Raw genomic sequence first — 25,138 nt, forward strand, 5'->3', positions numbered from 1 at the left:
AAGGAGAAAATAAAAAATGCAGCAAATGAAATAGGTGAAAAGGAACACAAACTTTCCAAAAATGAGACTAACAGGAAGTAAAAAATGGCTAAGCAGCAATGGCTATATGACCAGAGTAAGGATTTAGAAGTATATTTCACTAGGAGAAAGATAGATGGCGCCTACAAGAAAACTGAAAAGGCTATTGGGGGAAATAGAAGCAGCTGTATCAGCTAAGCAAAGAAGGAGTATACAGTACGCCTGTACAAGGTAGGTGAATTGAAAGCTGTATTATAGAAAGAGGATGTAAATGAAGATGGTATGGGAGATATGTTACTGCGAAAAGAGTTTGACAGACCTGAGAAAGATCTTAGTCGAAACAAGGCCCCGGTCGTAGACGATATATCGTCAGAACTACTGACAGGCTTGGGAGAGCGAGCCACGACAAAACTCTGCCATTCGGTATGCAAGATGTGTGAGACAGGCGGAGTACACTCAGACTTAAAGACGAATGTAGTAATTCCAATTCCAAAGAAAGCATTTGCTGACAGGTGTGAAAATTAGCGAACTACTGCTGGAAGCAGACCTCGAGTAGATCAGTTTGTATTCGAGAGAAAAATAGGAACACGCTTGACAATACTGACCCTACGACTTGTCATGGGAGATAGGTTAAGAAAAAACAAACTTAAGTTTATAGAATTTGTAGACTTAGTGTGTGGTGTCATCGCCAGACACCACACTTGCTAGGTGGTAGCCTTTAAATCGGCCGCGGTCCGTTAGTATACGTCGGACCCGCGTGTCGCCACTATCAGTGATTGCAGACCCAGCGCCGCCACACGGCAGGTCTAGAGAGACTTCCTAGCACTCGCCCCAGTTGTACAGCCGACTTTGCTAGCGATGGTTCACTGACAAAATACGCTCTCATTTGCCGAGACGATAGTTAGCATAGCCTTCAGCTACGTCATTTGCTACGACCTAGAAGGTGCCATTACCAGTTACTATTGATGCTGTAAAACATGTACCGTCAAGAGCGATGTTCACCATTTATAGATTAAAGTTAAGTATTCCACAGCTACTTCCTTTTTTGCTAGTCTAATTTCCTTGACCTGTTCCAGACCTCCCGCCAGCATGCGTGAGCTAAAACGCGTGCCTTTCGGCTTCCTCTCAAACCCGGGTTGGCTCTCTTGCCAATCCACAACATAGAGAAAGATTTTGACAATGTTAACTAGAATTCTCTATTTGAAATTCTGGAGGTAGCAGGGGTAAAATACAGGTAGCAAATGACTATTTACAACTTGTACACAAAGAAACCTCAGGTATAAGATTGGGCTGGGTTGTTTTGGGGAAGGAGACCAGACAGCGAGGTCATCGGTCTCATCGGAGTAGGGAAGGACGGAGAAGGAAGTCAGCCGTGCCCTTTGAAAGGAACCATCCCGGCATTTGCCTGGAGCGATTTAGGGAAATCACGGAAAACCTAAATCAGGATGGCCGGACGCGGGATTGAACCGTCGTCCTCCCGAATGCGAGTCCAGTGTTTAACCACTGCGCCACCTCACTCGGTTCAGGTATAAGAGTTGAGGGGCATGAAAGGAAAGCAATGGTTGAGAAGAGACTGAGACACGGTTGTAGCCTATCCGCAATGTTATTCAATCTGTACACTGAACAGGCAGTAGAGGAAACAAAAGAAAAATTTGGAGGAGGAATTGATGTTCAGGGAGAAGAAATAAAAATTTTGAGGTTAGCCAATAACATTGTAATTCTGTCAGAGACTGCAAAGGACTTTGAAGAGCAGTTGAAGGGAATGGACAGTGTCCAAAACCTCGACAAAAGCAAAACGATAACGGAACGTAGTTGAACTAAATGAGGTGGTGCTAAGGGAATTAGATTAAGAAAGGAGACACTTAGAGTAGCAGACTGAGCAGAAAAATAACTAATGATGGCGGAAGTAGAGAGAATATAAAATTCAGACTGGCAATGGTAAAAAATGGTTCAAATGGCTCTGAGCACTATGGGACTTAACATCGGAGGTCACCAGTCCCCTAGAACTTAGAACTACTTAAACCTAACTAACCTAAAGACATTACACACAACCATGCCAGAGGCAGGATACGAACCTGCGGCCGTAGCAGTCGTGCGGTTCCGGACTGACACGCCTATAACCGCTCGGCCACCGCGGCCGGCGACAATGTTAAGAAAAGCACTTCAGTGTTAGGAAGTCTTTTCTGTTTGTCTGAGCCGGCCGCAGTGGCCGAGCGGTTCTAGGCGCTTCGGTCTGGAACCGCGCGACCGCTACGGTCGCAGGTTCGATTCCTGCTTCGGGCATGGATGTGTGTGATGTCCTTAGGTTAGTTAGGTTTAAGTAGTTCTAAGTCCTAGGGGACTGATGACCTCCGATGTTAAGTCCCATAGTGCTCAGAGCTATTTGAACCATTTTTGTTTGTCTGGATCGTGGCCTTGTACAGCAGTGAAGCGCGGATGACAAGCAGTTCAGACAAAAAGAGAACATAAGCTTTCGAAATGTGTTGCTACAGAAGAATATTTAAGACTAGAAGTGTCAGCCACATAACCATTGAGGGGAGGCCAGAAATTTGTCGTTCAACTTGACCAAAACAAGGGATCGGTTGATAGAACACATTCGGAGACACTAAGGGTTCACCAGTTTAGTATTGGAGGGATGTGTGGGGGCAAAATCGTAGAGGGAGAGCAAGAGATGAATACAGTAAGCAGACTCAGAAGGCGATAGGTTGCGGTAGCTTTTCGGAGAGGCTTGCACAGGATAGAGTAGCATGGAGAGCTGCACGAAATCAGTCTACGCACTGAAGACCACACCAGCAACGTACGTGCATACTGCTGTCCCAGACTTTTGTCAGTGTATGTTCAATTGGCTCATCAGATCGTCATTTCCCGAGCTCGTTAACGGGCTTTGCCCATTATGGTTCAAATGGCTCTGAGCACTATGGGACTTAACTTCTGAGGTCATCAGTCCCCTAGAAGTTAGAACTACTTAAACTAACCTAAGGACATCACACACACCCATGCCCGAGGCAGGATTCGAACCTGCGACCGTAGCGGTCGCGCGGTTCCAGACTGTAGCGCCTAGAACCGCTCGGTCACAACGGCCGGCCTGCCCATTATGTTTCAAACGTTGTCTATAGGGAAGAGATGCGGCGGCCTTGCTGACCATGGTATGTACGGTAAACACAAGACAAGCCGTAGAAAGTTTCACCGCTTGCGGGCAGGCATTATCTTGCTGGAATGTAAGTCCAGGTTGACTTGTCATAAAGGGCAATTAAATGGGGCTAGAAAGTCGACGACTTGCCGATGTAATGTACAGGTGCCGCAGATGACAACCAGGGCCTAGAAATATCACCCTGGAGCATCAGTCCTGGTTGTCGGGCCGTACTGCTGGCGACACTCAGGTTGGTATCCAGGGCGTTGGTTCGTTGGTTTGGGGGAGGGGACCAAACAGCTAGTTTATTGGTCCCATCGGGTTAGGGGAGGATGGGGAAGGAGATCGGCCGTGCCCTTTCAAAGGAACCATTCCACAGAAAACCTAAATCAGGATGGCCAGCCGCGGGTTTGGACCGTCGTTCTCCCGAGTCCAGCGTGCTAACCACTGCGCCACCTCGCTCAGTATACCCAGGGCGTCTCTAGACATGTTTTCGCTGGTCATCAGGGCTCAGTTCGAAGCGGGCTTCATCAGTGAAGACACTTCGACGCCAGTCAGTGGGATTCCAGGTCGAATGCGCCCGACGCCACTGCAGAAAGAGGTCAATGGAAGCGAACGCTAGGGGCGCCGTGGGCTCAGCCCTGTTTCTGTAACCCGCCTATCAATGGTAGTCACCGAATCACCAGTTGTACGTCGGATCGATGACAGAAATGAACCCGGGGCCCCTCTGACGATTGTTCGGCCCTCACTTTCTGTCGCCTTGTTGACGCTGTGTTCTGTCAACATTGTCGAAGCGTGGCATCGCTCCTGTTCAAATGCCGAAAGATACGCCGATTACTCGAACCTGCCTCATGTAGACCAACTACACGTTCTCTCTCAAATGCTGACATCTGCATACATTGTTCACGCGTCTGCGAGGCCTTTTTACTGTCCAACTGAGTACACGGAATGAAATTTGTGAAAACTTTATGGCCTAGTATCGACATGTCTCCTGATAACACATGTTCATACATCGGCCGCTCAAGTTTAAGACTTTGCGATTTCCGTCGATACACGCCTGAATACCAGTTTGTGACAGTTTGCATAATTCCTTCGAGGCGCATGTTCTTGTTTTGTTTTAGGGTGTATTTCCCATCTGCACGCCATGCATGACTGTTCCCAAATAACAAAACACGGAAAGCAAAGAAGTTTATCGCAAACATCACACCGGCAGATCCAACTCTTTTCATACGACTTTATACCGAATTTCCTCGTATACTCACATACACGTGTAGTAATCATAATTGAAAATATAAGTTTTACTTATACAAATTGATCCGGCCGCTGTGGTCTAGCGGTTCTAGGCGCGTCAGTCCAGAACCACGCGGCTGCTACGGTCGCAGGTTCGAATCCTTCCTCGGGCATGGATGTGTGTGATGTGTCATTAGGTTAGCTAGGTTTACGTAATTCTAAGGCACTGATGACCTCAGATGTTAAGTCCCATAGTGCTTAGAGCCATTTGAACCTTTTTGAACTTATACAAATTGAACTGTTTAAATACACACTGATGGAAGAAAAATTGCTACACCTAAAAATAATGACTGCGGCATAATGAAATTTTGGAAATACATTTTTCTAGGTAAGATATTTAACTGAATAAGCCTGGAAAGTCACAGGTTAACGTAAGCGCGAGATAAGCCATTGGAAATGTGAAATGCTGGTACACCAATAAAATGGTGTAATTGACATAATGCTGAATGCAAGCATACAAAGGTGCATAGATTGTGTCGTACATGTGCCGGATGTCAGTTTATGGGATGGAGGAGTTCGATGCCTGTTGCAGTTGGTCGTTCAGCTCTGGTTCAGGATGACGCTAGAGGTGTCATCCGATCACGTCCCATATGTGCTCGATTGGAGACAGATCTGGTGGTCGAGCAGATCAAGGCAACAAGTCGAGCTCTGGAGAGCGTGTTGGGTTACAGCAGCGGTATGTGGACGAGCTTTATCCCTTTGGAAAAAAACCCTGCAATGCTGTTTATAAGAGGCAGATTGACGAACAAATTTAGTCAGGGTGCGTGGGACAACAGAGAGAGTGCTCCTGCTGCCATATAAAATCGCACACCAGACCATAACTCCAGCTATAGGTCCAGTGTGTCTAGCCCACAAACATTCTGAAAATTTGCACAGGTCACACCAATACCCAAGAAAGGTAGTAAAAGTAATCGACTAAATTACAGGCCGATATCATTAACGTCGATATGCAGCAGCATTTGGGAACATATATGGTGTTCGAACATTACGAATAACCTCGAAGAGAACGGTCTATCGACACACAGTGCACACGGATTTAGAAACATAACTAGCTCTTTACTCACTTGAAGAGTTGAGAGCTATTGACAAGGGATTTCAAATTGATTCCGAATTTCTAGATTTCCAGAAGGCTTTAGACACTGTTCCACACAAGCGGCTCGTAGTGAAATTGGGTGCTTATAGACTATCGTGTCACTTATGTGACTGGATTCCTGATTTCCTGTCAGAGAGATCACAGTTCGTAGTAATTGACGGAAAGTCATGAAGTAAAATAGATGTGATTTCCGGCGTTTCCCAAGGTAGCGTTACAGGCTCTTGCTGTTTCTTTTCTACATAAACGATTTAGGAGACACTCTGAGCAGTCGTCTTAGGTTTTTTGCAGATGACGCTCTCGTTTATCGACTAGTAAAGTCATCAGAAGATCAAAACAACTATTTAGAAAAGACATCTGCATGGTGAAAAAAAAATTGGCAATTGATCCTAAATAATTAAAAGTGAGAGATCATCCTCCTGCAGGAGAACTTCTGTTACGTTTGGAAACGAGGTACTGGCAGAAGTAAAGCTGTGAGGACGGAGCGTAAGTCGTGCTTGGGTAGCTCAGATGGTAGTGCACTTGCCCGCGAAAGGCAAAGGTCCCGAGTTCGAGTCTCAGTCCGGCACACAGTTTAATCTGCCAGGAAGTTTCATATCAGCGCACACTCCCTGCGGAGTGAAAATCTCATTCTGGAAGCATAATGCTGATACATGGTGAAACAACGCTCTGGTGGGCGGTTTGCGGGTTTAAATCACCTCGGGGTATGACCATGCGGTGCATTTGACCTGCGGTCGTCGCACGGTGGCGCTGGCAGCAGTCCACATACGCAAAGGTGTGTTGGTGCATGTCAGAGTACGGTGCAGCGAGTAACTGTGCAGACGTTTTCAGACGTGCTAATGGTGAGTGTGTGTTGAAAATGGCTCAAAGAACACATATTGATGACGTTATGAGGTGTAGAATAATAGGGCGACTGGAGGCTGGACAAATACAGCAGGTCGTACCACTGGGCCTCCATGTGCCACAAGATTCCAGCAGACAGGAAACGTGTCCAGGCGCTATAGTACGTGCAGTCCACATTGAAAAACACCACAAGAAGATCGATATCTCACCATCAGTGCCCACAGACGGCCACGGAGTACTGCAGGTAGCCTTGCTCGGGACCTTACCGCAACCACTGGAACAGTTGTCTCCAGACACACAGTCTATAGACAACTGAACAGACACGGTTTATTCGCCTGGAGACCTGCAAAGTGCATTCCACTGACCCCTGAACACAGGAGAGCCCGAAAGCCTGGTGTCAAGAGCACAGTACATGGTCATTGGAACAGTGGTCCGAGGTTATGTTCACGGACGAGTCCAGGTATAGTCTGAACAGTGATTCTCGTCGGGTTTTCATCTGGCGTGAACCAAGAACCAGATACAAACCCCTTAATGTCCTTGAAAGGTACCTGTATCGAGGTCGTGGTAAGTTGTGGGATTATGATTGGTGCACGTACACCTCTGCATGTCTTTGGCAGAGGAACTGTAACAGGTCAGGTGTATCGGGACGTCATTTTGCACCAGTATGTCCGCCTTTTCAGGGGCAGTGGGTCCCACCTTCCTCCTGATGAATGATAACGCACGGCCCCACCGAGCTGCCATTGTGGAGGAGTACCTTGAAACGATATCAGCTGAATGGAGTGGCCTGCCTGTTCTCCAGACCTAAACCCCATCGAGCACGTCTGGGATGCTCTCGGTCGACGTATCGCTGCGCGTCTTCAAACCCCTAGGACACTTCAGGAGCTCCGACAGGCACTGGTGCAAGAATGGGAGGCTATACCCCAGCAGCTGCTCGACCACCTGATCCAGAGTATGCCAACCCGTTGTGGGGCCTGTGTACGTGTGAATGGTGATAATATCCCATATTGATGTCGGAGTACATGCGCAGGAAACAGCAGCGTTTTGTAGCACATGTGTTTCGGGACGGTTTTCTCAAATTTTCACCAATACCGCGGACTCACAGATCTGTGTCGTGTGTGTCCCCTATGTGCCTATGCTATTAACGCCAGTTTTGTGTAGTGCCACATTGTGTGGCTCCACGTTCTGTAATTATCCTTAATTTATGAGCATGAGTGTATTTGAGATAAATACAATGATTTTGTGACATAATACGTGACTTCTATTTATCAAAGTCGCAGTCATAACGGAAATGGGGTGCACTGTGTAGTTCACGCTGCGAACTGTCGCTGGAGCGCGCTGTGGTCGTTTACACCGCAATGAGGCACACGTACCACGTGCACGATCGTCCTGAGCATTCGTGATCAAGTCAGCAGCTTGCACGCTGAATGCCAGGGACCGGGAAAGTGTGCAAACAGAGGAGACACGAAAGCGGAGTTATTCTAGCGACGAGATGAACTGCAAATGGGAAAATCCACTGACACCAGCGACTTTCACAAAGGGGAGATTGCTGTGGCCTGGCGCCTGGGAATGAGCACCTCGGAAATGATCAAAGCTCATTCGCTGTTCTTCTGCTACTGTCTTGAGGATATCTGGAAAGTGATAGGATGGCGAAACTACGAGTAGGCGACAAGATGTTCGACGTTCCCACCTAATCGCAGAATGTGGATGGCTGGTTCAAATGGCTCTGAGCACTATGGGACTCAACTGCTGAGGTCATTAGTCCCCTAGAACTTAGAACTAGTTAAACCTAACTAACCTAAGGACATCACACACATCCATGCCCGAGGCAGGATTCGAACCTGCGACCGTAGCGGTCTCGCGGTTCCAGACTGCAGCGCCAGAACCGCGCGGCCACTTCGGCCGGCGCAGAATGTGGAGATCAGAAGCTTGCACGTACTGTAAAGTAGGATAAGTGGCGGTCTGTAGCAGGTGTGAAGGCAGAGTACAACGCAGACACAATTGTTTTGGAGGAGATCGTTCAATGCGCACTGCTGAACACGGCATTCCGCGACCGACGACCCTGTTTTCATGCTGACCAAACGACATCGTCGATTGAGACTGCAGTGGGCATAGTGTCATTGAGATTGGACTTTGTCCAATCGGGAGATGGTAGTGGCCGTGTCCACATACCCCATCATACGTGCGAATGGTTCCTCTATACATTCAACATGCCACCAATGCAGGCTGGTGGAGGCAGTGCTATACTACGGGGGATATTCACTGGGGCATCCACAGGATCTGTGTCAGTAATCGAAGGCACTATGACAGCTGTTTACTATGTTAACATTAATGTGGATGACTGTCAATGTCACAAGGCCAGAATCATCCTGCAGTGAGATGAAGATCGCGATAGCGAACTCGAGTTGGATGACCTGGCCATCAAACTCATCTGATGTGAACAGAATGGAACACATCTTGGATGCTATTACGTGCCAGCTCTGCAACTAGAAACAACCGGCTGGTACTCTACAGCAATTGTATGACCTGTGCATAGACGTTCCGTGCAGCGTGCCACAGGAACCTACTAAGGACTTGTCGAATCCATGCCATGCAGAATTGCTGCAATATTTTGTTCCAAACGTGGACCAACACATTATTAAGAAGATAGTCGCAATGTTTTGGCCATGCAGTGTATGATATTTTTAGACGCAAGGAGGTAGAGTGGATCTCTGGCTCTGACAAAAAAACTGAAATTAAAGAAAGGAGCGTTTCCATGCTTCAAATCAAAGTGTGTAGTGTTCGATGCACAGTTGATCTTGTGGTTTCTCCTGTCACTTACCACTCCTTTCACACACAGCAATGATTCGTGAACGTCAAAAATACCAAAAGGGCAAAGTCAGTTCAAAAGTCTCTACAAGACAAGGCAGAGTCAACAAGACAATGTCTAGTGAAGCATTGCAGTGCTGAAGCCAACCTTTCGGATGACAGCTGCTTTACTTTTTATGTCCAAATGAATGTCAGGTATATGTAAGTTGCTTTAAAAAGTGAAGAAGAAAAATATTTTTCTTCCCCTGCATGAAAATGACGATTAGAGGTCACTCCAAGTTGAAACTAAGCAGTCTTGTTACTTTAAATGCATGTGCAACATCCAAACTTTTCCATGTCCTTGTTACAGTTTCATCTGATTACCTGTCTGTTATAGATTGTAAGCACAGTGTATGTGTGTATGTCCAGGGTCTCCTCCCAAACCCCTGCATCGATTTCAACCAAATTTGGAGCAGAAACAGCACGCCTCACGAATACCAGCAATGTGGGGTTTATAATCTCCTCACTCCAACAGGGGTAAAACTGTAGTCTTTACATTCCTTCACATACAGGCTGCATGACAGGCGTGTTGTGTTGAAACAGTATCGGCCTGCCAAATCGAACTGTTCTGTAAGGCACCTACATGGCAGGGGCAAAAGACGAAGACATAATTTCCCTTGCCCCAACATGTAGGCTGCCCACCATGACAGGTGCGTTGTGTTGGAGTAGTATCGGTCTGAATCATCGAACTGCTTTGCATGGCGGCCTGCGAGTCAGCGGCATGGCAGGAAGAGGTATGTTAAGTATATGTGTTTATAAATTATAGAGTGCAGCAATCGGTCGTCCTTATTAGATTTTATTATGTAAATCCAGATTTCGGCTAGTAGCTAGCCATTCTCAATGCGCTATTTTTTATTCTCATTGTATGTAAGTCCCTGTTGTTCGGGGGTCAGTCACAGCTCTTTGAGAATTCATGCAAAAAAATGGTTCAAATGGCTCTGAGCACTATGGGACTCAACATCTTAGGTCATAAGTCCCCTAGAACTTAGAACTACTTAAACCTAACTAACCTAAGGACATCACACACTCCCATGCCCGAGGCAGGATTCGAACCTGCGACCGTAGCGGTCCCGCGGTTCCGGACTGCAGCGCCAGAACCGCACGGCCACTGCGGCCGGTGTAGTGGGACGAAATTAAGCGTCATCCACCCACCAAAGTTAGCCCAGTTTGCAGGTGACTATAAGTTTAATTTAGTTTTGTTTATGGGTTTTCTTATTATTTGTAATAGATGTGAATTATTTAAAAGTTTTGTATTTTTTTATGTGTTTCATGTACGGAGAGGGCGGCGCAACGAACGGGGACAGCATCTTCGTTGCCGCGTCCAGAGAGGAAATTGCTGGCCGCTATACGTCGCGGGTCGACAGCCAAGGAGCAACAGAAGATCCTGGAACCGAGTTGTTGCGTCGTGCTTCTAAAAATTAAAAATGAATTTTTATACTCTTTTTGTACAACAATGACGTCACATAGAGCTTAATCTTATTGAAAAGTCAGTCACTAACTCTCAACGCTCAAGTTCACATCTGTATGTGTATGAAGCTAATAAAATAGTGTACGCTACTAAAGTTGAAACACGTGTCTTGAAGATTTATTTATGAAGAATTATGTGAACGGATTAATAATATATTTGACAAGATTAGGGATTCTTACGGCGTTCACAGAAACTTTGAATCTCAAAAGTTTATTTAATGTGTGATTCTGATATCGATTAGATCAAGATAACGTGTGTCAATATAATTTCTGAGGAGAAACAAACGAAATTTAAATTCGAAAAAGTTACAAAAACCAATTGGCCCAAGTGATGTAATTCTTTGCACACGACTCAACTGATGTTTTACAGTTTCGTTCAAGAACCATTCTACGACAATTTAAAAGAATATGAATCATTTTTGAAGTGGGTTGTAACTGACGTAGGTGACGAAGTCTGCACATGGTCATACATATATCAAACGAAAAACTAATACGTCGTTACACTACACCGGCCGGACTTACATGCATTGAGAATAAAAAATAGCGCATTGAGAATGGCTAGCTGCTAGCCGAAATCTGGATTTGCATGATAAAATCTTAAAAGGACGACTGATTGCTGCACTCTATTATTTATAAGTCACATACAGTCGCTGAGTGCATCCACTTTCCGAATGGAAGGTAACCTGATGGGTTCAATATACGTGTCAAATGCAGTGTCGAGTGAAGCTGCGAGGCAAAAGCCAGTATATTTTTAAAAGTCATTGCATGTACCTCATTTTAGTATTCACTTCTAATACTGCTTTGATGCAACTCTCCATGCTACTCTATCCTGCACAGCTCTGTTCATCTCAGAGTAACTACTGCAACTTCCAGTCATTCGAACCCGATTACTGTAATGAACCAGTGCAACGTTGCACTGCTGCAAATACCCTCAGGACGGATTTCATGACAAATTTATATTTGATGTTAACAAATCTCTTTCTCAGGAATACTTTGCTTGCTATTGCCAGTCTGAATTTGATATCATCTCCACTTTGACAAATATATTGCTGTCCAAATAGCAAAACTCATCTGATGCAAAACTCAGTTCCTAATCTTATTCTGTTAGCATCACGTGATTAATATCGACTACATTCCAGTCGCATGGGGGAAGATTAGGACCTTGTGGAGGATGCCTAAGGATTTCCCAACGAAACTACTGCAGGGCCGGTCCACATATTACTAAGATTGTTTCGACTAACACGCAGAAGTTTCGCTGGAAAGCCCTTAGACAACCTCCACACAGTCCCAATCTCTCCCAGTGCGATTTCGATAAGTTTGAAGCTCTGAAGTAATTCATTATTGGCCGTCAATTTCCTTCAGACGTAGAGATGCACGCCTTCCTACAAATATGGTTCCATACGCAACTCCATACATTTTTCCGTGATGGCACTGACTGTCTTATCTTACAGTGGGACAAATGTGTTAACAGTTATGGTGATTGCTTTGAAATACGTGTAACATGTAGTATACGCCCGTGGGTGATGCCACAGGCAAAAAGTACCCTGTTCAACACGAGGCCAGTTTTATACACAATTTAACACGCGGGGCGTTGAGGAAGTAATGGGACACGTTTTTTCCCATCCAATTTCGTTTGAAAAAGTGTGTAATTTTTTGTGAGATATCGTAGAATATTGCTGCTTGAGCCCTTACACACTGAAGAGCCAAAGAAACTGGTAGACCTGCTTAATATCGTGTAAGGCTCCAGCGACCACGTGTCGCAACGCGACGTGGCAGGGTCTCGACTAATGTCTTGTGTAGTGCTGGAGCGAATTGACACCATGAATCCTGCAAGGTTGTCGATAAATCCGTAACACTACTACGGGATAGAGATCTCTTCCGAGCAAGACGTTGCAAGGCATCCCAGGTATGCTCAGTAATGTTCAAGTCTGAGAGTTTGGTGGTCAGTGGAAGTCTTTAAACTCAGAAGAGCGTTCCTGGAGCCACTCTGTAGCAATTCTGGGCGTGTGGGGTGTCGCATTGTCGTGGTGGAATTGCCCAAGTCCGTCGGAACGTACAATGCACATGAATGGATGCAGGTGATCACACAGGATGCGTACGTACGTGTCACCTGTTAGTCGCATCTAGACGTATCAGAGATCCCACATCACTCCAACTGCACACACCCCACACCACTACAGGGCCTTCACCAGCTTGTACAGTCCCATGCTGACATGCAGGGTCCATGGATTCATAAGGTTGTCTCTGTTGTGGCGTAGCAAGACAGCCACGCCACGGAAGTAGCCGAAAGGCACGCGCTAAGCTAAAGCAGGATGGCGTGAGGTCTGAAACAGGATACGTAATGAATGCTATAAAGAAAAGTACGTAGCTTCTGGAATACTTAACTTTAATCCATCCTTTTGGTACATCTGGAGATTGTGGTGATACAAGTGAGACTCTTTAGATACATGCAATGTTACTAATGGCGCCTTGCTAGGTCGTAGCCATTGACTTAGCTGAAGGCTATTCTAACTATCTGCTCTGCAAATGAGCGAGGCTTCGTCAGTGTAGTCGCTAGCAAAGTCGTCCGTACAACTGGGGCGAGTGCTAGTCCGTATCTCGAGACCTGCCTTGTGGTGGCGCTCGGTCTGCGATCACACAGTGGCGACACGCGGGTCCGACATGTACTAATGGACCGCGGCCGATTTAAAACCACCACCTAGCAAGTGTGGTGTCTGGCGGTGACACCACAGTCTCCATACCTGTACGCGGTCATGCCTCCATACAATTCGAAACGACACTCGTCCGATGAGGCAACACGTTTCCAGTCTTCAGCAGTCCAATGTCGATGTTGACGGGCCCAGGCGAGGCGTAAAGCTTTGTGTCGTGCAGTCATTAATGGTACACGAGTGGGCCTTCTGCTCCGTAAGCCATGTCGATGATGTTTCGTTCACTGGTTTTCACGCTGACACTTGTTGACGGCTAAGCATTAAAATGTGCGGCGATTTGCGGAAGCGTTGCACTTTTGTCACGTTAAGCGATTCTCTTCAGTCGTCATTAGTCCTGTTCTTGCAGGATCTTCTTCTGGGCGTAGCGATGTCCGAGATTTGCTGTTTTACCGGGTGCTATTCATTGCACACTCGTGAAATGGTCGTACGGGAAAATCCCCACTTCATCGCTGCCTCGGCGATGCTGTGTCCCTTCGCTCGTGCGCCGACTATAACACCACGTTAAAGCTCACTTAAACCTTGATCACCTGCCATTGTAGCAGCAGTAACCGAACTAACAACTGTGCCAGACACGTGTCGTCTTATATAGGCGTAACCGACCGCAGCGCCGTATCCTGCCTGCTTACATACCTCTGTATTTGAATACGCATGCCTATACCTGTTTCTTTGTCGCTTCACTGTAGTTTCACGAAGTTCCGATAGGTGGCATATGTAACGGAGGAGTGTCACAAGCAGAGTGCTGTCATTGAGTTTCTGTTGCCAGAAAACTAGAATATCACTGATATTCATGGGAGCTTGCAGAATGTGTACAGAAACGGTGAACAAAAGCACGGTGAGTCGTATGGCGAGGCGTCTGTCATTGTCGCAACAGGGTCGCGCAAACCTGCCCAATCTCCCGCGTGGCGGCCGGGCGCGCACGGCTGTGACTCCTGCAACGTTGGAATGTGCCAAAACTCTCATTCGAGGTGACTGACAGATCGCAATCGAACACCGCATTGCACAGATGGACGTCTCTGTTGGTAGTGCTGAGACTACAAAGACCATAAAGAATAACAGACTGTTCCATGGGAAGCACTATGTGGATGATGTCGGGTTCATTGATGCATAAAGTCGTTGGCTCCGACGTAGACCAACGAAGTGGTAGAATGCCCTCTCAGAATGGTGGCGTAATGCTGTAGCATTGAACGGAGAGCATGTTGAAACATACTATTTCGTAGACAAAAGAGTGGGGAATAATATGTTGAATGCAATCCCGAATGAATCATACCTGCCTTCTGAAAAAAATGTGTTGTATTATTCATTGTACACCCCTAGTTGGAAGAGCAGTTGAACGGAATGGATGGTGTCTTGAAGGGAGGATATAAGATGAACATCAACAAAAGCAAAACGAGGATAATGGAATGTAGTCGAATTAAGTCGGGTGATGTTGAGGGTATTAGATTAGGAAATGAGACACTTAAAGTAGAAAAGCAGTTTTGCTATTTGGGGAGCAAAATAACTGATGATGGTCGTAGTAGAGAGGATATAAAATGTAGACTGGCAATGGCAAGGAAAGCGTTTCTGAAGAAGAGAAATTTGTTAACATCGAGTATAGATTTAAGTGTCAGGAAGTCATTTCTGAAAGTATTTGTATGGAGTGTAGCCATGTATGGAAGTGAAACATGGACGGTAAATAGTTTGGACAAGAAGAGAATAGAAGCTTTCGAAATGTGGTGCTACAGGAGAATGCTGAAGATTAGATGGGTAGATCACATAACTAATGAGGAAGTATTGAATAGCATTGGGGAGAAGAGAAGTTTGTGGCACAACTTGACCAGAAGAAGGGATCGGTTGGTAGGACATGTTGTGAGGCATCAAGGGATCACCAATTTAGTATTGGAGGGCATCGTGGAGGGCAAAAATCGTAGGGGGAGACCAAGAGATGAATACAATAAGCAGATTCAGAAGGATGTAGGTTGCGGTAGGTACTGGGAGATGAAGAAGCTTGCACAGGATAGAGTAGCATGGAGAGCTGCATCAAACCAGTCTCAGGACTGAAGACCACAACAACAACAACACCCCTAGTATAGCGAGTATGGAAGTTTTATCTCCATACACTACACGGACAGCAGCAGATTCTCAACATTTTTCTTCTCTGTAATTCTAATCCCTTTAAAGCTCACACAGATATAATAATTTCCGAATTTTTTTGCTAGTGTATGTATGAATAGCTTTTCACGAAATCAAAAGTGGCACACAGCAGCACCACCCTATCTGAACTCTCGTCGCTCCCTAGCTACCTGGATTAGGCCGGAGTCTGCGAGTGGTATGTGTGGTTTCGAACATACGGTCCGTGACTGGCGCCACCATATACTGGGTGAGCAAAAAGTCAGTATAAATTTGAAGACTTAATAAACCACGGAATAATGTAGATAGAGAGATAAAAATTGACACACATGCTTGGAATGACATGGGGTTTTATTAGAACCGCCCCATATTGCTAGACGCGTGAACGGTCTCTTGCGCGCATCGTTTGGTGACGATTGTGTGCTCAGCCGTCACTTTCGTCATGCTCGGTCTCCCAGGTCCCCAGGCCTCAGTCTGTGCGATTATTGGCTTTGTGGTTACCTGAAGTCGCAAGTGTATCGTGATCGATCGACATCTCTAGGGATGCTGAAAGACAACATCCGAAGCCAATGCCTCACCATAACTCCGGACATGCTTTACAGTGCTGTTCACAACATTATTCCTCGACTACAGCTATTGTTGAGGAATGATGGTGGACATATTGAGCATTTCCTGTAAAGAACATCATCTTTGCTTTTTCTTACTTTGTTATGCTAATTATTGCTATTCTGATCAGATGAAGTTCCATCTGTCGGACATTTTTTGAACGTTTGTATTTTTTTTGGTTCTAATAAAATCCCATGTCATTCCAAGCATGTGTGTCAATTTTTACCTCTCTATCTACATTATTCCGTGATTTATTGTTTTCAAATTTATACTGACTTCTTGATCACCCAGTATATGCTGGCTCCAGTCACGGACCGTATGTTCGAAACCACACATACCACTCGCAGACTCCGGCCTAATCCAGGTAGCTAGGGAGCGACACCTCAAAGTGTGAACAGTTGTGGCAACACAAACATGCAGGAAAAACGTAAAACTGGTTCGTCCACAAATGCTACCAGGATTCATTGGAAAGAAGCGTTGCTAGCGTCGGCCAGTGTCCAGCCACGACTTGGTTCCCACCTTTTTCACTTGGTCAGTGGTCTTCCGATACTGGAGCTGTATCAGTGGGATCAGGTGGATGGTTGCCACAATGTAGAATGTTGGTGCCTTGTTCCCTACCTCTCCCCGCCGCTGCAGACAAGGACGCCGTCTCGTTGCCGAGTGCCGTCGTCGGCTGCGTCGTCAGCGACAGAGTGGTCGCAGCGACCAGGAGGGTCGCCAGATGAAGCATGCTGCCCCTTTCTGCTGAATCTGAAAGACGTGAAAAGTCACCTGTGGCGGCAGGCAGTACTGTTTTGCATCTCTATTCACAAATATGTATTGGCGCTGCGTCCAGATCGTACCACTCAAGCAAAAGATAGGCAGGGGAACACTGGCGGAAGGTAGGAGAAGGTCGGGCAGCTGACAACATACATGTAAATATAGGTTCTCACTTTACGATTTTTGAGAGCGGACGTGGTTTAAGATGGAAAAAAATATTTCAGTTCATATGGTTCAAATGACTCTGACAAGGGAACCTCCCCATCGCACCCCCCTCAGATTTAGTTGTAAGTCGGCACAGGGATGTTGTTGTGGTCTTCAGTCCTGAGACTGGTTTGATGCAGCTCTCCATGCTACTCTATCCTGTGCAAGCTTTTTCATCTCCCAGTACCTACTGCAACCTACATCCTTCTGAATCTGCTTAGTGTATTCATCTCTTGGTCTCCCTCTACGATTTTTACCCTCCACGCTGCCCTCCAATACTAAATTGGTGATCCCTTGATGCCTCAGAACATGTCCTACCAACCGATCCCTTCTTCTGGTCAAGTTGTGCCACAAACTTCTCTTCTCCCCAATCCTATTCAATACTTCCTCATTAGTTATGTGATCTACCCATCTAATCTTCAGCATTCTTCTGTAGCACCACATTTCGAAAGCTTCTATTCTCTTCTTGTCCAAACTAGTTATCGTTCATGTTTCACTTCCATACATGGCTACACTCCATACGAATACTTTCAGAAGTGACTTCCTGACACTTAAATCAATACTGGATGTTAACAAATTTCTCTTCTTCAGAAACGCTTTCCTTGCCATTGCCAGCCTACATTTTATATCCTCTCTACTTCGACCATCATCAGTTATTTTGCTCCCCAAATAGCAAAACTCCTTTACTACTTTAAGTGCCTCACTTCCTAATCTAATTCCCTCAGCATCACCCGATTTAATTTGACTACATTCCATTATCCTTGTTTTGCTTTTGTTGATGTTCATCTTATATCCTCCTTTGAAGACACTGTCCATTCCATTCAACTGCTCTTCCAAGTCCTTTGCAGTCTCTGACAGAATTACAACGTCATCAGCGAACCTCAAAGTTTTTATTTCTTCTCCATGAATTTTAATACCTACTCCGAATTTTTCTTTTGTTTCCTTTACTGCTTGCTCAATATACAGATTGAACAACATCGGTGAGAGGCTACAACCCTGTCTTACTCCCTTCCCAACCACTGCTTCCCTTTCATGTCCCTCGACTCTTATAACTGCCATCTGGTTTCTGTACAAATTGTAAATAGCCTTTCGCTCCCTGTATTTTACCCCTGCCACCTTTAGAATTTGAAAGAGAGTATTCCAGTCAACATTGTCAAAAGCTTTCTCTAAGTCTACAAATGCTAGAAACGTAGGTTTGCCTTTCCTTAATCTTTCTTCTAAGATAAGTCGTAAGGTCAGTATTGCCTCACGTGTTCCAGTGTTTCTACGGAATCCAAACTGATCTTCCCCGAGGTTGGCTTCTACTAGTTTTTCCATTCGTCTGTAAAGAATTCGTGTTAGTATTTTGCAGCTGTGACTTATTAAGCTGATAGTTCGGTAATTTTCACATCTGTCAACACCTGCTTTCTTTGGGATTGGAATTATTATATTCTTCTTGAAGTCTGAGGGTATTTCGCCTGTTTCATACATCTTAGTCACCAGATGGTAGAGTTTTGTCAGGACTGGCTCTCCCACGGCCGTCAGTAGTTCCAATGGAATATTGTCTACTCCGGGGGCCTTGTTTCGACTCAGGTCTTTCAGTGCTCTGTCAAACTCTTCACGCAGTATCGTATCTCCCATTTCATCTTCATCTACATCCTCTTCCATTTCCATAATATTGTCCTCAAGTACATCGCCCTTGTATAGACCCTCTATATACTCCTTCCACCTTTCTGCTTTCCCTTCTTTGCTTAGAACTGGGTTTCCATCTGAGCTCTTGATATTCATACAAGTCGTTCTCTTATCTCCAAAGGTCTCTTTAATTTTCCTGTAGGCGGTATCTGTCTTACCCCTAGTGAGATAGGCCTCTACATCCTTACATTTGTCCCCTAGCCATCCCTGCTTAGCCATTTTGCACTTCCTGTCGATCTCATTTTTGAGACGTTTGTATTCCTTTTTGCCTGTTTCACTTACTGCATTTTTATATTTTCTCCTTTCATCAATTAAATTCAATATTTCTTCTGTTACCCAAGGATTTCTACTAGCCCTCATCTTTTTACCTACTTGATCCTCTGCTGCCTTCACTACTTCATCCCTCAAAGCTAACCATTCTTCTTCTACTGTATTTATTTCCCCCATTCCTGTCAATTGCTCCCTTATGCTCTCCCTGAATCTCTGTACAACCTCTGGTTCTTTTAGTTTATCCAGGTCCCATCTCCTTAAATTCCCACCTTTTTGCAGTTTCTTCAGTTTTAATCTACAGGTCATAACCAATAGATTGTGGTCAGAGTCCACATCTGCCCCTGGAAATGTCTTACAATTTAAAACCTGGTTCCTAAATCTCTGTCTTACCATTATATAATCTATCTGATACCTTTTAGTATCTCCAGGGTTCATCCATGTATACAACCTTCTTTCATGATTCTTGAACCAAGTGTTAGCTATGATTAAGTTATGCTCTGTGCAAAATTCTACCAGGCGGCTTCCTCTTTCATTTCTGTCCCCCAATCCATATTCACCTACTATGTTTCCTTCTCTCCCTTTTCATACACTCGAATTCCAGTCACCCATGACTATTAAATTTTCGTCTCCCTTCACAATCTGAATAATTTCTTTTATTTCATCATACATTTCTTCAATTTCTTCGTCATCTGCAGAGCTAGTTGGCATATAAACTTGTACTACTGTAGTAGGTGTGGGCTTCGTATCTATCTTGGCCACAATAATGCGTTCACTATGCTGTTTGTAGTAGCTTACCCGCATTCCTATTTTCCTATTCATTATTAAACCTACTCCTGCATTACCCCTATTTGATTTTGTGTTTATAACCCTGTAGTCACCTGACCAGAAGTCTTGTTCCTCCTGCCACCGAACTTCACTAATTCCCACTATATCTAACTTCAACCTATCCATTTCCCTTTTTGAATTTTCTAACCTACCTGCCCGATTAAGGGATCTGACATTCCACGCTCCGATCCGTAGAACGCCAGTTTTGTTTCTCCTGATAACGACATCCTCTTGAGTAGTCCCCGCCCGGAGATCCGAATGGGGGACTATTTTACCTCCGGAATATTTTACCCAAGAGGGCGCCATCATCATGTAATCATACAGTAAAGCTGCATGCCCTCGGGAAAAATTACGGCTGTAGTTTCCCCTTGCTTTCAGCCGTTCGCAGTACCAGCACAGCAAGGCCGTTTTGGTTATTGTTACAAGGCCAGATCAGTCAATCATCCAGACTGTTGCCCTTGCAACTACTGAAAAGGCTGCTGCCCCTCTTCAGGAACCACACGTTTGTCTGGCCTCTCAACAGATACCCCTCCGTTGTGGTTGCACCTACGGTACGGCTATCTGTATCGCTGAGGCACGCAAGCCTCCCCACCAACGGCAAGGTCCATGGTTCATGGGGGGGGGGGGGGGGGGGGGCACAGGGATAGGTCTTGAAAAACTGAACACAGATCAATCGAGAAAACAGGAATAAGTTGTGTGGAACAATGAAAAAATAAGCAAAATATACAAACTGAGTAGTCCATGAGCAAGGTAGGCAGCATCAAGGAGAGTGTCAGCTTACGAGCGCCGTGGTCCCGTGGTTAGCGTGAGCAGCTTCGGAACGAGAGGTCCTTGGTTCAAATCTTCTCTCGAGTGAAAAGTTTAATTTTTTATTTTCAGATAATTATCAAAGTTCAGTCACTCACACATAATCAACTTCGCTCTCCAAAATTCCAGGACATGTTCAGATTTGCTTGGACATATACAGGATTTGACGGTCTACGCACGGAAACATTTGAAAACGTAAAAAACAGATGTTTTGACAGAGCACAGGGAAAACTGTGCGACTGTGAAACTGTTGCATTCATTTGTTGCAGTTTATGTGACAAACTCTTATGTTTTCAACATTTTTTTGGGAGTGATTATCACATCCACAAGAAAACCTAAATCGGGCAAGGTAGAAGAATCTTTTTACCCATTCGCCAAGTGTACAAGTTAGTTGGGTCGACAACATATTCCTGTTATGTGACGCACATGCCGTCACCAGTGTCGTATAGAATATATCAGACGTGTTTTCCTGTGGAGGAATCGATTGACCTATGACCTTGCGATCAAATGTTTTCGGTTCCCACTGGAGAGGCACGTCCTTTCGTCTACTAATCGCACGGTTTTGCGGCGCGGTCGCAAAACACAGACACTAAACTTATTACAGTGAACAGAGACGTCAATGAATGAACGGACAGATCGTAACTTTGCGAAAATAAAGAAAGTAAAATTTTCACTCGAGGAAGGACTTGACCAAGGATCTCTCGTTCCGCAGTTGCTCACTCTAACCACGGGACCACGGCGCTCATCAGCTAAATTGTCCTTGATGTTGCCTATCATGCACATGGACTACTCAGTTTGTATAATTTGCTTATTTTTTCGGAGTTCAACACAACTTCTTCCTGTTTTCTCGATTGATCTGTGTTCAGTTTTTCAAGGCCTATCCATTGTGTCAATGTATAACTAAATTTGAGGGGGGTTCGATGGGGAGGTTCCCTTGTGAGCACCATGGGACTTAACTGCTGAGGTCATCAGTCCCCCTAGAACTTAGAACTACTTAAACCTAACTAACCTAAGGACATCATACACATCCATGCCCGAGGCAAGATTCGAACCTGCGACCGTAGCGGTCGCGCGGTTCCAGACTGTAGCGCCTAGAAGCGCTCGGCCACCCCGGCCGGCAATATTTAAGTGAATTATTTTTCATTTAAGGATTTTGATGAGGGAGTCTACTCGGGTTATCAGCCGAGCCATGGCCCGTTTTTACGGCAACGTTGACGAGTTTCCTACTCCCGATCTTCAGGCGAAGTGTCGGGTTCAAGTCCAGTCAGTATCTTTATAGACGTTGCACCGCAGGCTCTCCTGCCTCGTCTGCAACGACTGGGCCAATCGTACGCCTCCGGAAGGGGTGCCTGCATTAGCAGAGTACAGCCTCAACGAAGATAATATATGTTTGATTTTGAACAGACAGAGGTTCATGATGATCGTTTCAACCAGGACTTGGTCATTATAGAGGCAGTGGAGATACGTCTCAATGATGTCAATTAGGACTCGATCATCAGAGAGGCCAGTGGATATGCGTGTCCATGGCGATCATGTCAACCATACATCGTTTTTCAATTCGGTATGCGTGGGCTGCAGCGCTAGCAAGAATGTGAATGCGGCGAAGGCAGCGGATGGAATAGACGGGCAGTACCAGGACTCGATGCGAGGATCCTCCAACACGCCAGGAGTCCGCCCCCACCACTGTCCGCGAGATCCTTCCGGAGGCGCTCGATTGGCCCAACTGTTGCAGACGAGGGAGAAGAGACTCTTGTCCAGCGTCTATAAAATTACAAGTCGGACATGAACGCGACACTTGGCCTATAGAAAACTTGGCGAGTAGGAAACTTGTCGAAACGTTGCCGCCTCGGCTGATAATCCGAGAAGACTGTAAGCTGGCTATAATTTCGCACCTTACAACCACTCATCCACATACTTTGCCGTGATCTACAAACACAATTAGGTATCATGTGATAGGTTGTACATCGTATATAAAGGAGACTGACATTGTCACGTACACCTAAGTAATTATTAACGCTTATTGCATGAAAGGTGACGGAGTGTCTTTATTATAAAAACGGTGTAATGAATGATTGCCTATACTACACTCCTGGAAATGGAAAAAAGGACACATTGACACCGGTGTGTCAGACCCACCATACTTGCTCCGGACACTGCGAGAGGGCTGTACAAGCAATGATCACACGCACGGCACAGCGGACACACCAGGAACCGCGGTGTTGGCCGTCGAATGGCGCTAGCTGCGCAGCATTTGTGCACCGCCGCCGTCAGTGTCAGCCAGTTTGCCGTGGCATACGGAGCTCCATTGCAGTCATTACACTGGTAGCATGCCGCGACAGCGTGGACGTGAACCGTATGTGCAGTTGACGGACTTTGAGCGAGGGCGTATAGTGGGCATGCGGGAGGCCGGGTGGACGTACCGCCGAATTGCTCAACACGTGGGGCGTACATCGATGTTGTCGCCAGTGGTCGGCGGAAGGTGCACGTGCCCGTCGACCTGGGGCCGGACCGCAGCGACGCACGGATGCACGCCAAGACCGTAGGATCCTACGCAGTGCCGTAGGGGACCTCACCGCCACTTCCCAGCAAATTAGGGACACTGTTGCTCCTGGGGTATCGGCGAGGACCATTCGCAACCGTCTCCATGAAGCTGGGCTACGGTCCCGCACACCGTTAGGCCGTCTTCCGCTCACGCCCCAACATTGTGCAGCCCGCCTCCAGTGGTGTCGCGACAGGCGTGAATGGAGGGACGAATGGAGACGTGTCGTCTTCAGCGATGAGAGTCGCTTCTGCCATGGTGCCAATGATGGTCGTATGCGTGTTTGGCGCCGTGCAGGTGAGCGCCACAATCAGGACTGCATACGACCGAGGCACACAGGGCCAACACCCGGCATCATGGTGTGGGGAGCGATCTCCTACACTGGCCGTACACCACTGATGATCGTCGAGGGGACACTGAATAGTGCACGGTACATCCAAACCGTCATCGAACCCATCGTTCTACCATTCCTAGACCGGCAAGGGAACTTGCTGTTCCAACAGGACAATGCACGTCCGCATGTATCCCGTGCCACCCAACGTGCTCTAGAAGGTGTAAGTCAACTACCCTGGCCAGCAAGATCTCCGGATCTGTCCCCCATTGAGCATGTTTGGGACTGGATGAAGCGTCGTCTCACGCGGTCTGCACGTCCAGCACGAACGCTGGTCCAACTGAGGCGCCAGGTGGAAATGGCATGGCAAGCCGTTCCACAGGACTACATCCAGCATCTCTACGATCGTCTCCATGGGAGAATAGCAGCCTGCATTGCTGCAAAAGGTGGATATACACTGTACTAGTGCCGACATTGTGCATGCTCTGTTGCCTGTGCCTATGTGCCTGTGGTTCTGTCAGTGTGATCATGTGATGTATCTGACCCCAGGAATGTGTCAATAAAGTTTCTCCTTCCTGGGACAATGAATTCACGGTGTTCTTATTTCAATTTCCAGGAGTGTAGTTTAGGTTGGAATGCCAGTGGAAATGAACGGCTGGCGGAACTGAAGCCCTGCGTGGAAGCCCCACACAGGTGTGTTGGTCCTGCTTAAACACAGGAAATAACAAGACGGACGTCGTAGCACCTAAGCGCTGGAGCACAATAGAGTCGCGGCAGGCCAGTCTTCTAGCCGAACCGGAAGGATTACACTTCGGAAACGCTGAAAATCTTGGACGCAGGTGAGAGGAACGAAGAAGCGGCACTTCGGAAACCAGACAGGCTGGGTTATTTCCAAGGATTTTTACTCAGAAGCGTACCATTGTACTAGTATAGGTTTTTCCTCGCAGACTTTCCACGCTGGATGACAAAAGGCTAAAATATGGCTGGTCGGCGACCGGAAGAATCTGTAGAGAGGGAGAATATTCTGTGGTTTCGGGAATATGATTCGTTTTCGGAATTACGATGGTGGGAAGTCAGCGCTGCAGAGACGCGGTCTTCCGTTTTGAGCTGCTGTGTGTGATGGTCACTCAGTATCAGCTTCTTGTTGGTGCAGAGGGACTTGCTGTCCTTGATCTCACGAGATTTTATAGTTGAACGGTTAGGCACTGTACTGTTGTGAACTTATACGATTCTGGACTTCGCCTCTGGGTTGGAAGTCGTCGTTGAGTACGCAGCCTTCAGTGATTGAGAGCACTTATTCTGCCTATACTTACTTTGAGACGTTATCTGAACTCCGTCCTTGTGGCTAGGAGTTCGCGTTTCGCGCCTGTAGAACACAGAGAGGAGAAGACAGTATTATAGTAGGCAGAGGACCGCCTTCAGCCGTTCTACTCTTTGAAAGAGTTTATTTTGTGGCTGGAGTTCTTCCATCGTCGCAGACGTGTACGAGAACCATTACTCCGACAACCCGACGCAGTACACACAGTGATATTACTAATTGCTTTGGCTTATTCGGGGCTATAAGGCTAAACAGCTGTGATCACGTAGGATTTATTTCCACTGACGTTGCACTCTATTGTAGATCATCTTT

At 46.3% G+C, this 25,138-nt stretch overlaps 1 protein-coding gene across 1 annotated transcript in view; it reads right to left on the reverse strand.

Annotated features, from left to right (window-relative positions):
- LOC126428185 (sclerostin domain-containing protein 1-like) overlaps window positions 1–25,138 on the reverse strand; it is a 469,785-nt gene that overhangs the window by 217,758 nt on the left and 226,889 nt on the right. The window contains exon 2 of the mRNA XM_050090098.1: window positions 16,721–16,852. Coding sequence (XP_049946055.1) covers window positions 16,721–16,832 — 112 coding nt within the window. The 5' untranslated portion in view covers window positions 16,833–16,852. The remainder of the gene's footprint in view (window positions 1–16,720; window positions 16,853–25,138) is intronic.

The sequence above is a fragment of the Schistocerca serialis genome, chromosome 12 (assembly GCF_023864345.2).
Source record: "Schistocerca serialis cubense isolate TAMUIC-IGC-003099 chromosome 12, iqSchSeri2.2, whole genome shotgun sequence".
NCBI classification, from domain to species: domain Eukaryota; kingdom Metazoa; phylum Arthropoda; class Insecta; order Orthoptera; family Acrididae; genus Schistocerca; species Schistocerca serialis.